Below are 14,070 nucleotides of genomic sequence, written 5' to 3' on the forward strand. Positions count from 1 at the left end.
CATACCAAGCTGCAATCACACAACCAGTGTCTGATTCATGCTGCCTCTGGGACGGCAACATGAATCTGATGACATGACAGTTTTATGTCCTCAAATTCAATATAAGATTGGATCCTTTACAAAATGTCAAGATTCAGCTACATCAATGAAGACTTACTATTAATAAATAAGGTAATCAGAACATAGTACCTTGCTTTCTAGCTTCTTCATGGTTATAAGATCAAGAGACTTGAGGGAATGTCCAGTGGGAGCAATGAAGTAAAGGCACACATGAATGCGAGTGTCATGGTATTTGTACAATAATCTTTTTATCTTCAACTCTTCTTGTAAATAGGATTCAAACTGTGTGTCAATATAGTCCACAATGGGCATGTAGCTGGAAGAGAATAAAATGTTGGCTCACTCAACAACAGATATAACTGTGCTCATCAATGAGGCCTTAACGGATACACGTATGCTGCTGCCCATATGTCTCTATTAAGGTACCTTCACACGAAGCGACGCTGCAGCGATACAGACAACAATGCCGATCGCTGCAGCGTCGCTGTAGAGCTGTCACACAGACAGCTCTCCAGCGACCAACAAAGCCGAGGTCCCCGGGTAACCAGGGTAAACATCAGGTTGCTAAGCGCAGGGCCGCGCTTAGTAACCCGATGTTTACCCTGGTTACCAGTGTAAAATGTAAAAAAACAAACACTACATACTCACCTTCGCGTCCCCCGGCGTCCGCTTCCTGCACTGACTGTGAGCGCCGGCCCTAACAGCAGAGTGGTGACGTCACCGCTGTGCTGTGCTTTCACTTTACGGCTGCCGCTCAGTCAGTGCAGGAAGCGGACGCCGGGGGACGCAAAGGTGAGTATGTAGTGTTTGTTTTTTTACATTTTACACTGGTAACCAGGGTAAATATCGGGTTACTAAGCGCGGCCCTGCGCTTAGTAACCCGATATTTATCCTGGTTACCATTGTATAACATCGCTGGTATCGTTGCTTTTGCTGTCAAACACAACGATACACGGCGATCTGACGACCAAATAAAGTTCTGAACTTTAACCAACGACCAGCGATATCACAGCAGGATCCTGATCGCTGCTGCCTGTCAAACTCAACGATATCGCTAGCGAGGACGCTGCAACGTCACGGATCGCTAGCGATATCGTTTAGTGTGAAGGTACCTTTAGGGTATGTGCAAACATACACCTGTCCGCTCTTCTATAGAGCACCATACACATGAGGACCTGTTCACAACTTGTTCTAGCCAGAAGTAAATGTATGGAAAGCCTTCAGTGTATAACACTAAGCATATCTACAGTATAGGGCTTCACTGCAATGCACCACACTTTTCATCTTCAGACAGCAAAGATATATATCTTGGTACCGTGTTAGCCACTAGATAGAAAAATATTTAGAATTGAGAGTCCTCAGTGGTTGATACCTTTTAATGGCTAACTAAAAAGATGGTAACAAATTGCAAGCTTTCGAGACTACACAGGTCTCTTCATCAGGCAAAGACTAAAAGAAATTCTGAAGAATTACATATTTATGCACAACATAGCACAGAAAAAAAAAAAAGGAAAAAACCATGGATAAGATAGGTGACATGAAGCAGAATTACCATGAGTGATAAACAGTTATGTCCATAAATATTGGGCCAGTTCTTAGATAAGGAATGTTTTATTGTCCTCTGATTGGTGTTGGTTCTGTTGTGATGACCCCACATGGTCTGAAGGGCAAGTTCCTTAGTTGATGTAAAAAGACATAAATCCATGTGACACATTCATTCCTGCAGTTAGAGTGTCAAAGGTCGTCATCAGTTTATATTCCCAGACTCTTCTGTCTCTCTTAGATTTGAAGCTACCTTTTAACACAAGAAATTTCATGTCCATAATGTTATGATTTGGGAGACAAAAATATATTGCCACAGGTAGATCCATTCTTTTTTCTCTTATTGTGTGGCGGTGAGAATTCATTCTTGTTCAAAACTTTTGCCCTGTCTCCCCCACATACAGACCCCCAGTTGGACATTTAGTACAAATAATTAGGTACACCACATTAGAAGTGTCGCAGCTGAAAGTGCCTGGTATCTTGTAGTCCTGATATGAATTGGGGGTCTTTATCTTGTACGTGGTCATTATAAATGGACAGGTTTTACATTTTTTCTAAAGAAGAAAATAACCGGGTACCTCTAGTAGTTACCTACAATCCAAATCTAGAGGTGCTAAGGGGAGCTGCATGGAAATTACAGCCTTTACTACAAAAAGATGCCCGATTACAGTCCCTTTTTTCAGACCCCCCCACTACTGTGTTTTAGGCAGCCCCCAAATATAAGAAGCATCATAGTCAAGAGCTCCCTGTCCTCTCCAACAGCTGCAGGAACCTATCCTTGCAACCAGAAAAAATGTAAAACCTGTCCATTTATAATGACCACGGACAAGATAAAGATCCCCAACTCACATCAGGACTACAAGATACCAGGTACTTTCAGCTGCGTCACATCTAATGTGGTGTACCTAATTACAGTTAGGTCCATATATATTTGGACAGAGACAACATTTTTCTAATTTTGGTTATAGACATTACCACAATGAATTTTAAACAAAACAATTCAGATGCAGTTGAAGTTCAGACTTTCAGCTTTCATTTGAAGGTATCCACATTAAAATTGGATGAAGGGTTTAGGAGTTTCAGCTCCTTAACATGTGCGACCCTGTTTTTAAAGGGACCAAAAGTAATTGGACAATTGACTCCAAGGCTATTTCATGAACAGGTGTGGGCAATCCCTTCGTTATGTCATTCTCAATTAAGCAGATAAAAGGCCTGGAGTTTATTTGAGGGGTGGTGCTTGCATTTGGAAGGTTTTGCTGTGAAGTAAACATGCGGTCAAAGGAGCTCTCCATGCAGGTGAAACAATCCATCCTTATGCTGCGAAAACAGAAAAAACCCATCCGAGAAATTGCTACAATATTGGGAGTGGCAAAATCTACAGTTTGGTACATCCTGAGAAAGAAAGAAAGCACTGGTGATCTCATCAATGCAAAAAGACCTGGGCGTCCATGGAAGACAACAGTGGTGGATGATCGCAGAATAATCTCCATGGTGAAGAGAAACCCCTTCACAACAGCCAACCAAGTGAACAACACTCTCCAGGAGGTCGGCGTATCAATATCCAAATCTACCATAAAGAGAAGACTGCATGAAAGTAAATACAGAGGGTTCACTGCACGGTGCAAGCCACTCATAAGTGTCAAGAATAAAAAGGCTAGACTGGACTTTGCTATAAAACATCTAAAAAAGCCAGCACAGTTCTGGAAGAACATTCTTTGGACAGATGAAACCATGATCAACCTCTACCAGAATGATGGAAAGAGAAAAGTATGGCGAAGGCGTGGTACAGCTCATGACCCAAAGCATACCACATCATCTGTAAAACACGGCGGAGGCAGTGTGATGGCTTGGGCATGCATGGCTGCCAGTGGCACTGGGTCACTAGTGTTTATTGATGATGTGACACAGGACAGAAGCAGCCAAATGAATTCTGAGGTATTCAGAGACATACTGCGTGCTCAGATCCAGCCAAATGCAGCCAAACTGATTGGTCGTCATTTCATCCTACAGATAGACATTGACCCAAAACATGAAGCCAAAGCAACCCAGGAGTTAATTAAATCAAAGAAGTGGAATATTCTTGAATGGCCAAGTCAGTCACCTGATCTCAACCCAATTGAGCATGCATTTCACTTGTTAAAGACTAAACTTCAGACAGAAAGGCCCACAAACAAACAGCAACTGAAAACCACCGCAGTGAAGGCCTGGCAGAGCATCAAAAAGGAGGAAACACAGCGTCTGGTGATGTCCATGAGTTCAAGACTTCAGGCAGTCATTGCCAGCCAACCCTTTTCAACCAAGTACTAAAAATGAACATTTTATTTAAAATTATTGAATCTGTCCAATTACTTTTGGTCCTTTTAAAAACAGGGTGGCACATGTTAAGGAGCTGAAACTCCTAAACCCTTCATCCGATTTTAATGTGGATACCCTCAAATGAAAGCTGAAAGTCTGAACTTCAACTTCTGAATTGTTTTGTTTAAAATTCATTGTGGTATTGTCTATAACCAAAACTAGAAAAATGTTGTCTCTGTCCAAATATATATGGACCTAACAGTATTTGTAATAAATGTCCAACTGGGGGTCTGTATGTGGGGGAGACAGGGTAGAAACTGAGAACAAGGATGAACTCTCACCGCCATTCAATAAGAGAAAAAAGAATGGATCTACCTGTGGCAATACATTTTTGTCTCCCCAATCATAACATTATGGATATGAAATTAATTGTGTTAAAAGGTTGCTTCAAACCTAAGAGAGACAGAAGAGTCTGGGAATATAAACTGATGACGACCTTTGACACTCTCACTGCAGGAATGAATGTGTCACATGGATTTAATGTCTTTTTACATCAACTAAGGAACTTGCCCCTCAGACTATGAGGGGTCATCACAACAGAACCAGACCCCAATAAGAGGACAATAAAACATTCCTTATCTAAGAACTGGCCCAATATTTATGGACAACTGTTTATCACTCATGGTAATTCTGCTTCATGTCACCTATCTTATCCACGTTTTTTTCCTTTTTTTCTGTGCTATGTAGTGCATAAATATGTAATTCTTCAGAATTTCTTTTAATCTTTGCCTGATGAAGAGACCTGTGTAGTCTTGAAAGCTTGCAATTTGTTACCAGCTTTTCAGTTAGCCATTAAAAAGGTATCAACCACTGAGGACTCTCAATTCTAAATATTTTTTGTCTTCAGATGCATTGCCAATAGGCCAAAAAATGTCTGCTCCTGCATACTGATGTAGGGTATGTCAAATGGGCACTCATTCTGCATATGTTGGAGCAGTGTGCTGTAGCATACCTTTTTTGGCCTATGAGAAAAGCATCTGACTGTATGTCCAAAGAGTGGGATATTTCACATCCTTATGCCATAGGTGACATAAGGCTAGTACCATGACGAAAACAGCATTTAAAAAGGTTCTCCACCTGTGAGGATATTTTTTATCTTACTTTAACTGAGCTAGTGTAGTGGACAACCTCTTTTCAGATTTTTTTTTTTTTACATAAATGCCAAACTATGATGTCAAAGATCCCCCATATACCTTTTCTGACAATTTTCATGTTTTAGACACGTTTAATTTCATGTTCACTAGTATTAGCTCTGCTGTCCCAGTCATCACATCCTTTTAAGAATCCTCAGCTCCCTCCTAACTACATTTCCCATCAATTCCACTGATAGAGAAGTAACAACATGCAGCAGAACAACAGCCCTGGCAAAAAAGCGTGTGCGATGAGGTCATTAAAACGAGCCCGCTGTATCGATATCTGCAAAGGATCAGAAGACACCATTTTTTTTTTAATGTGGGGCCCATTATACCATATGGAGTACTATGTGGGGCCCATTATACCGTATAGGGCACTATGTGGGGCCCATTATACTGTATGGGGCACTATGTGGGGCCAATTATACTGTATGGGGCACTATGTGGGGCCAATTATACTGTATGGAGAAATATGTTGGTCCGTTATACTGTATGAAGCACTTTTTGGGGCCATTATACTGTATGGAGCATTATGTGGGGCCCATAATACTGTATGGAGCACTATGTGGGGCCATTTTACTGTGTGGAGGGCTGTGTGAGGGTTACACTTGGGGAATCATACTGTGATGGGGTCACCATAGTTTCCTGGGTGTATCAAGGGAGTGGCGGTACAGTAGTGTCATTATACCGTGTGTGGATGAATTCACTGTGGGGGTATCTTACTTTGTTTGGGGGGTGGGGTACTTTTGTTGGCACTATATTTTATCTGTATTATTCAAGGTTTTTTGTCCTTTGTTATTACATATTTAAATTAGGCCACTGGGTCATATGCTTTTTACTGCTATTACATAACATATTATTCCAATATTATATTCTAAGATCTATTAATTAAAATATACTTTGTTTATGGGATAACCCCTTTAAGTTTGTTTCCATATGAAAAGGTTCATTGTTACAGTTATATGAAAAAGTTTGGGCACCCCTATTAATCTTAAACTTAATGTTTTATAAAAATTGTTTTTTTTACAACACCTATTTCAGTTTCATATACCGTATATACTCGAGTATAAGCCGAGATTTTCAGCCCAAATAGGGGTGGAGCCGCATATTCATTTCTCTAATGAGCGGTAACGGTGACCGCTGATAGAGGAAGAGGCTGCGGCACCGAAGACCAGCTGTCCGGGGGAAGGAGCGGGACACCGGGAGCAGGTAAGTATTACATATTCACCTGTCCGCGTTCCACACGCCGGGCACCACTCCATCTTCCCGGCGTCTCTTCGCACTGACTGTGCAGGTCAGAGGGCGCGATGACGCATATAGTGTGCGCGCCGCCCTCTGCCTGATCAGTCAGTGCAGAGAGACGCCGGGACGGGACGCTGAAGAGCTGCAAGCAAGAGAGGTGAGTATGTCATTTTTTTTTTATTGCAGCAGCAGCAGCAGCAATGGCACAGCTTTCTATGGCACATCTATGGGGCAATAATGAACGGTGCAGAGCACTATATGGCACAGCTACGGGGCAATAATGAACGGTGCAGAGCTCTATATGGCACAGCTATGGGGCAATAATGAACGGTGCAGAGCACTATATGGCACAGCTATGGGGCAATAATGAACGTGCAGAGCTCTATATGGCACAGCTATGGGGCAATAATGAACGGTGCACAGCACTATATGGCACAGCTACGGGGCAATAATGAACAGTGCAGAGCACTATATGGCACAGCTACGGGGCAATAATGAACAGTGCAGAGCACTATATGGCACAGCTACGGGGCAATAATGAACGGTGCAGAGCACTATATGGCACAGCTACGGGGCAATAATGAACGGTGCAGAGCACTATATGGCACAGCTATGGGGCAATAATGAACGTGCAGAGCACTATATGGCACAGCTATGGGGCAATAATGAACGGGTGCAGAGCACTATATGGCACAGCTATGGGGCAATAATGAACGTGCAGAGCACTATATGGCACAGCTATGGGGCAAAAATGAACGGTGCAGAGCACTATATGGCACAGCTATGGGGCAATAATGAACGGTGCAGAGCACTATATGGCACAGCTTTCTATGGCACAGCTATGGGGCAATAATGAACGGTGCAGAGCACTATATGGCACAGCTTTCTATGGTACAGCTATGGGGCAATAATGAACGGTGCACAGCACTATATGGCACAGCTACGGGGCAATAATGAACGGTGCAGAGCACTATATGGCACAGCTATGGGGCAATAATGAACGGTGCAGAGCACTATATGGCACAGCTATGGGGCAATAATGAACGGTGCAGAGCACTATATGGCACAGCTTTCTATGGTACAGCTATGGGGCAATAATGAACGGTGCAGAGCACTATATGGCACAGCTATGGGGCAATAATGAAAGGTGCAGAGCACTATATGGCACAGCTTTCTATGGCACAGCTATGGGGCAATAATGAACGGTGCAGAGCACTATATGGCACAGCTACGGGGCAATAATGAACGGTGCAGAGCACTATATGGCACAGCTACGGGGCAATAATGAACGGTGCAGAGCACTATATGGCACAGCTATGGGGCAATAATGAACGGTGCACAGCTATGGGGCAATAATGAACGGTGCACAGCACTATATGGCACAGCTATGGGGCAATGAACGGTGCAGAGCACTATATGGCACAGCTATGGGGCAATAATGAACGGTGCAGAGCACTATATGGCACAGCTATGGGGCAATAATGAACGGTGCAGAGCACTATATGGCACAGCTATGGGGCAATGATGAACGTGCAGAGCACTATATGGCACAGCTATGGGGCAATAATGAACGGTGCAGAGCACTATATGGCACAGCTATGGGGCAATAATGAACGGTGCAGAGCACTATATGGCACAGCTATGGGGCAATAATGAACGGTGCAGAGCACTATATGGCACAGCTATGGGGCCATAATGAACGGTATGGAGCATCTATTTTTATTTTTGAAATTCACCGGTAGCTGCTGCATTTTCCACCCTAGGCTTATACTCGAGTCAATAAGTTTTCCCAGTTTTTTGTGGCAAAATTAGGGGGTCGGCTTAAACTCGAGTATATACGGTATCTAATAACTGTTGGACACAGTAATGTTTCCGCCTTGAAATGAGGTTTACTGTACTAACAGAAAATGTGCAATCTGCATTCAAACAAAATTTGACAGGTGCTTAAGTATGGGCACCTCACCAGAAAAGTGACATTAATATTTAGTAGATCCTCCTTTTGCAAAAATAACAGCCTCTAGTCGCTTCCTGTAGCTTTTAATGAGTTCCTGGATCCTGGATGAAGGTATTTTTGACCATTCCTCTTTACAAAACAATTCCAGTTCAGTTAAGTTTGATGGTCGCCGAGCATGGACAGCCCTCTTCAAATGATCCCACAGATGTTCAATGATATTCAGGTCTGGGGACTGGGATGGCCATTCCAGAACAGTGTAATTGTTCCTCTGCATGAATGCCTGAGTAGATTTGGAGCGGTGTTTTGGATCATTGTCTTGCTGAAAGATCCATCCCCTGCGTAACTTCAACTTTGTCACTGAATCATGAACATTATTGTCAAGAATCTGCTGATACTGAGAGGAATTCATGCGTCCCTCAACTTTAACAAGATTCCCGATGCCGGCATTGGCCACACAGCCCCAAAGCATGATGGAACCTCCACCAAATTTTACTGTGGGTAGCAAGTGTTTTTCTTGGAATGCTGTGGTTTTTTGCCGCCATGCATAATGCCTTTTTGTATGACCAAACTCAATCTTGGTTTCATCAGTCCACAGGACCTTCTATCAAAAAGAAATTGGCTTCTCCAAATGTGCTTTTGCATACCTCAGCCGACTCTGTTTGTGGCGTGCTTGCAGAAACGGCTTCTTTCGCATCACTCTCCCATACAGCTTCTCCTTGTGCAAAGTGTGTTGCATAGTTGACCGATGCACAGTGACACCATCTGCAGCAAGTTGATGCTGCAGCTCTCTGGAGGTGGTCTGAGGATTGTCCTTGACTGATCTCACCATTCTTCTTCTCTGCCTTTCTGATGTTTTTCTTGGCCTGCCACTTCTGGCCTTAACAAGAACTGTACCTGTGTTCTTCCATCTCCTTACTATGTTCCTCACAGTGGAAATTGACAGGTTAAATCTCTTAGGGTACGTTCACACAGGACTTTTTTGCTGCTTTTTTTGTTGCTTTTTTTTATGCTAATTTTCAGCTGCTTTTTACAGTACCAGTAAAACCTATGAGATTTCAGAAATCTCATGCACACACGTTGGTTTTTTGTTTGATCAGTATTTTCTGCTTTGCTGCTTTTTTTGGACATAGGGCATGTCACTTCTTTCAGCGTTTTTGCTGCGTTTTTGCAGCGTTTTTTCACCCATTGACTTGAATGGGTGATGAAAAAAACGCTGCAAAAACGCATGTAGCATTATTTGCTGCGTTTTTTGTGCAGAAAATCATGGCCAGCAGGAAGGGATCTCACAGCCAAGAGCTTAGGGGTGTGGTTAGTGAGGTGTGAAGAGCCATTGTGAGCCATTGTGAGGTGTGAAGAGCCATTGTGAGGTGTCCTGATTGTGATCTATTGTGAGGGAGTTCCTGGTAGTAAGGTGTGAAGAGCCATTGTGAGGTGTGAAGAGCCATTGTGAGGTGTCCTAGCAGCTGAAAATTGGCATAATAAAAAAAGCAGCAAAAATCTGCAGCAAAAAAGTCCTGTGTGAACGTACCCTTAGACAGCTTTTTGTATCCTTCGCCTGAACAACTATTTTGAATAATCTTTGTTTTCAGATAATTTGACAGTTGTTTGGAGGAGCCCATGATGCCACTCTTCAGAGGAGATTCAAACAGGAGAACAACTTGCAAGTGGCCACTTTAAGTAGCTTTTCTCATGATTGCATACACCTGGCTATGAAGTTCAAAGCTCAATGAGGTTACAAAACCAAAAAAAGTGCTTTAGTAAGTCAGTAAAAAGTAGGTAGGAGTATTTAAAACAAGAAAATGATAAGGGTGCCCATACTTATGCACCTGTCAAATTTGGTTTTAATGCAGATTGCACATTTTCTGTTAGTACAATAAACCTCATTTCAAGGCAGAAACATTACTGTGTCCAACAGTTATTAGATATATGAAACTGAAATAGCTTTTGCAAAAAAAAACAATTTTTATAAAACATTAAGCTTAAGATTAATAGGGGTGCCCAAACTTTTTCATATAACTGTATATTTGATAAGGAAAATTGTAAACATTTTTTTGAATAAATATCAAGGTAAGCTTTGTCTAAGCTTATAATTTTGTCCCTCTATGTATTTGAGACATAAGGAGGTTAGATGAAAGCTGTCAGCTAAACAGCGTGGGCCGATGGCTTTTTCAGTTATATGGACACTGGAAGATTTAGCGCTGTTGACATGTTGGTTTTGGTGAATACTTGTACTCCCTGTGAAACAGTAAGGGTACCGTCTCACAGTGGCACTTTTGTCGCTACGACGGTACGATCCGTGACGTTCCAGCGATATCGCTGTGTCTGACACGCAGCAGCGATCAGGGACCCTGCTGAGAATCGTACGTCGTAGCAGATCGTTTGGAACTTTATTTAGTCGCCGGATTTCGTTCGCTTGTAACCAGGGTAAACATCGGGTTACTAAGCGCAGGGCCGCGCTTAGTAACCTGATGTTTACCCTGGTTACCATCGTAAATGTAAAAAAAAAAAAACCCGTACATACTCACATTCCGGTGTCCGTCAGGTCCCTAGCCGTTTGCTTCCCGCACTGACTGACTGCCGGAAAGTAAAAGCACAGCACAGCGGTGACGTCACCGCTGTGCTCTGCTTTCACTTTACGGCCGGCACTCAGTCAGTGCGGGAAGCAGACAGCTAGGGACCTGACGGACACCGGAATGTGAGTATGTACGGTTTGTTTTTTTTTCATTTATGATGGTAACCAGGGTAAACATCGGGTTACTAAGCGCGGCCCTGCGCTTAGTAACCCGATGTTTACCCTGGTTACCCGGGGACTTCGGCATCGTTGGTCGCTGGAGAGCTGTCTGTGTGACAGCTCTCCAGCGACCACACAACGACTTACCAACGATCACGGCCAGGTCGTATCGCTGGTCGTGATCGTTAGTAAATCGTTTTGTGTAACGGTACCCTAATGCTGAAGTATTTTTTCTTAGGACTCTGCACTTTGCTCCTCCTGTTTTTCTTACTGCACATGTACAAAACTAATTGCTGGCTGAGCAGTATCATTTCCCAAACCACTGAAGTTCTCTACACAATCTGACACTGTTGTATCACTTCTGACAGTGCAGGGACATACCTCAATAAAGGGAGAATGGTATGCCCAGGTGTCAAATTAATTCATGTATTCCCAGGAGGAATAACAGAGGAACAGCACAAAACAGTAGAAACAATGCTCCAGTGGTGTAATGTCATAAGGAATGCAAGTATTTACCAAAACAAACATGTCAGGAGAGCCGAGTCTTCTACATTTTCCCAGTTTAAATATCAATTGCAAGTCAAGTTGTGTAGAACATTACCTGTCTTCTTTGTTTATCTGGTCCCCAAAGCCCACCGTATTCACAATAGTCAGCTTCAAGCGCACATTGCTCTCAAGGAGGTCATATGTTTGGGCTTTTAACTTTACGGAAGGCTCAAAATGACTGGATTCATTTTCTTCAAAATTAGTATTGAACAGGGTGTTGATCAGTGTTGACTTGCCAATCCCAGTCTCCCCTAAAGTAAGAACCAGATAATGTATTCAAGATATGAATTTAAAAATTAGTTAGTGTTTTGCTTAGTTTATTCACATTCTCTGAGCTGCTTATTAAAGAATATATTTGCTTTTTGGTGAAGAAACACCAACAGTGTCACCAGCAAAGCATCCCCACACCATCACACCTCCTCCTCCATGCTTCACGGTGGGAACCAGGTATGTAGAGTCCATCCGTTCACCTTTTTTGCGTCGCACAAAGACACGGTGGTTGGAACCAAAGATCTCAAATTTGGACTCATCAGACCAAAGCACAGATTTCCACTGGTCTAATGTCCATTCCTTGTGTTCTTTAGCCCAAATGAGTCTCTTCTGCTTGTTGCCTGTCCCTAGCAGTGGTTTGCTAGCAGCTATTTTACCATGAACGCCTGCTGCGCAAAGTCTCCTCTTAAGGCTCCTTCTCACTTGCAAGCAACTCGGATGAGTCTCGCATGTTTAAAACCCGGCTCTGCACCCGGCACTCAGATCGGAGCGTGCTGCCGCATAGGATTACATGCAGCCGCACGCTCCGCTCCTCTGTGCCAGGTGCAGAGCCGGGGTATTGCCGTGTGAGACTCATCCGAGTCTTGCGCAAGTGAGAAGGAGCCCTAACAGTTGTTGTAGAAATGTGTCTGCTGCTAGAACTCTGTGTGGCATTGACCTGGTCTCTAATCTGAGCTGCTGTTAACCTGCGATTTCTGAGGTTGGAGATTCGGATAAACTTATCCTCAGAAGCAGAGGTGACTCTTGGTCTTCCTTTCCTGGGGCGGTCCTCATGTGAGCCAGTTTCTTTGTAGAGCTTGATGGTTTTGGCCACTGCACTTGGGGACACTTTCAAAGTTTTCCCAATTTTTTGGACTGACTGACCTTCATTTCTTAAAGTAATGATGGCCACTCGTTTTTCTTTACTTAGCTGCTTTTTTCTTGCCATAATACAAATTCTAACAGTCTATTCAGTAGGACTATCAGCTGTGTATCCACCAGACTTCTGCTCAACACAACTGATGGTCTCAACCCCATTTATAAGGCAAGAAATCCCACTTATTAAACCTGACAGGGCACACCTGTGAAGTGAAAACCATTCCCGGTGACTACCTCTTGAGCTCATCAAGAGAATGCCAAGAGTGTGCAAAGCAGTCATCAAAGCAAAAGGTGGCTACTTTGAAGAACCTACAAATATAAGACATATTTTCAGTTGTTTCACACCTATTAACTAGTTAAATGCCGCTGTCATACCCTGACAGCGTCATTTAACAAGCGCTTCCGACCATCCTGCCGGAAATGCGTGCACCGGTGACCCCTGTCAAATGATCGGGGGGTCATCGGTGCATTGACATAACAACCAGAGGTCTCCTGCAGACCTCTATGGTTGTTGATGCCAGATTGCTGTGCGCGCCACCCTGTGGTCGGCGCTCATAGCAATGCTGTAATTTAACTACATAGGGGCGATCTGAGCATAGCTCCTATGTAGTAGAGCCTATCAAGCTATGCCAGCTTCTAGCCTGCCATGGAGGCTATCGAAGCATGGCAAAAGTAAAAAAAAATGTTTTTAAAAAATATGAAAAAAAATAAAAAAAAATTAGAAAAGTTTCAATCGTCCCCCCCCTTCGCCCCATTCAAAATAAAACATTAAGAAAAATCAAACCTACACATATTTGGTATTGCCGTGTTCAGAATCGTCCGATCAATAAAAAATGGATTAACCTGATCGCTAAACAGCGTAGTGAGAAAAGAATTCAAAACGCCAGAATTACGTTTTTTGGTCGCCGCGACACTGAATTAAAATGCAAAAGAACATATCTGCACCGAAATGGTATCATTCAATATGTCAGCTCGGCAAGCAAAAAATAAGCCCCCACCCAACCCGAGATCACGAAAAGTGGAGACGTTACGAGTCTCGGAAAATTGCGCTTTTTTTTTTTTTTAGCAAAGTTTGGAATTTTTTTTACCACTTAGATAAAAAAATAACCTAGACATGTTTGGTGTCTATGAACTTGTAATGGCCTGGGGAATCATAAAGGCAGGTCAGTTTTAGCATTTAATGAACCTACCAAAAAAGCAAAACAAAAAAACAAGTGTGGGATTGCACTTTTTTTGCAATTTCACCGCACTTGGATTTTTTTCCCCGTTTTCTAGTACACGACATGGTAAAACCAATGGTGTCATTCAAAGGTACAAGTCGTACTGCAAAAATAGGGATTTTTGTGCACTCACCATAAAATCCTTTTCTCCGAGCCAAT

At 42.9% G+C, this 14,070-nt stretch overlaps 1 protein-coding gene across 1 annotated transcript in view; it reads right to left on the reverse strand.

Annotated features, from left to right (window-relative positions):
- LOC143816391 (septin-10-like) overlaps nucleotides 1-14,070 on the reverse strand; it is an 89,830-nt gene that overhangs the window by 38,486 nt on the left and 37,274 nt on the right. Inside the window, exons 4-5 of the mRNA XM_077296677.1 lie at nucleotides 11,619-11,814; nucleotides 190-376 (exon numbers count right to left, since the gene is read on the reverse strand). Of these exons, the coding sequence (XP_077152792.1) occupies nucleotides 190-376; nucleotides 11,619-11,814 (383 nt within the window). The remainder of the gene's footprint in view (nucleotides 1-189; nucleotides 377-11,618; nucleotides 11,815-14,070) is intronic.

This window comes from Ranitomeya variabilis, chromosome 3 (genome assembly GCF_051348905.1).
Source record: "Ranitomeya variabilis isolate aRanVar5 chromosome 3, aRanVar5.hap1, whole genome shotgun sequence".
Classification (NCBI taxonomy): domain Eukaryota; kingdom Metazoa; phylum Chordata; class Amphibia; order Anura; family Dendrobatidae; genus Ranitomeya; species Ranitomeya variabilis.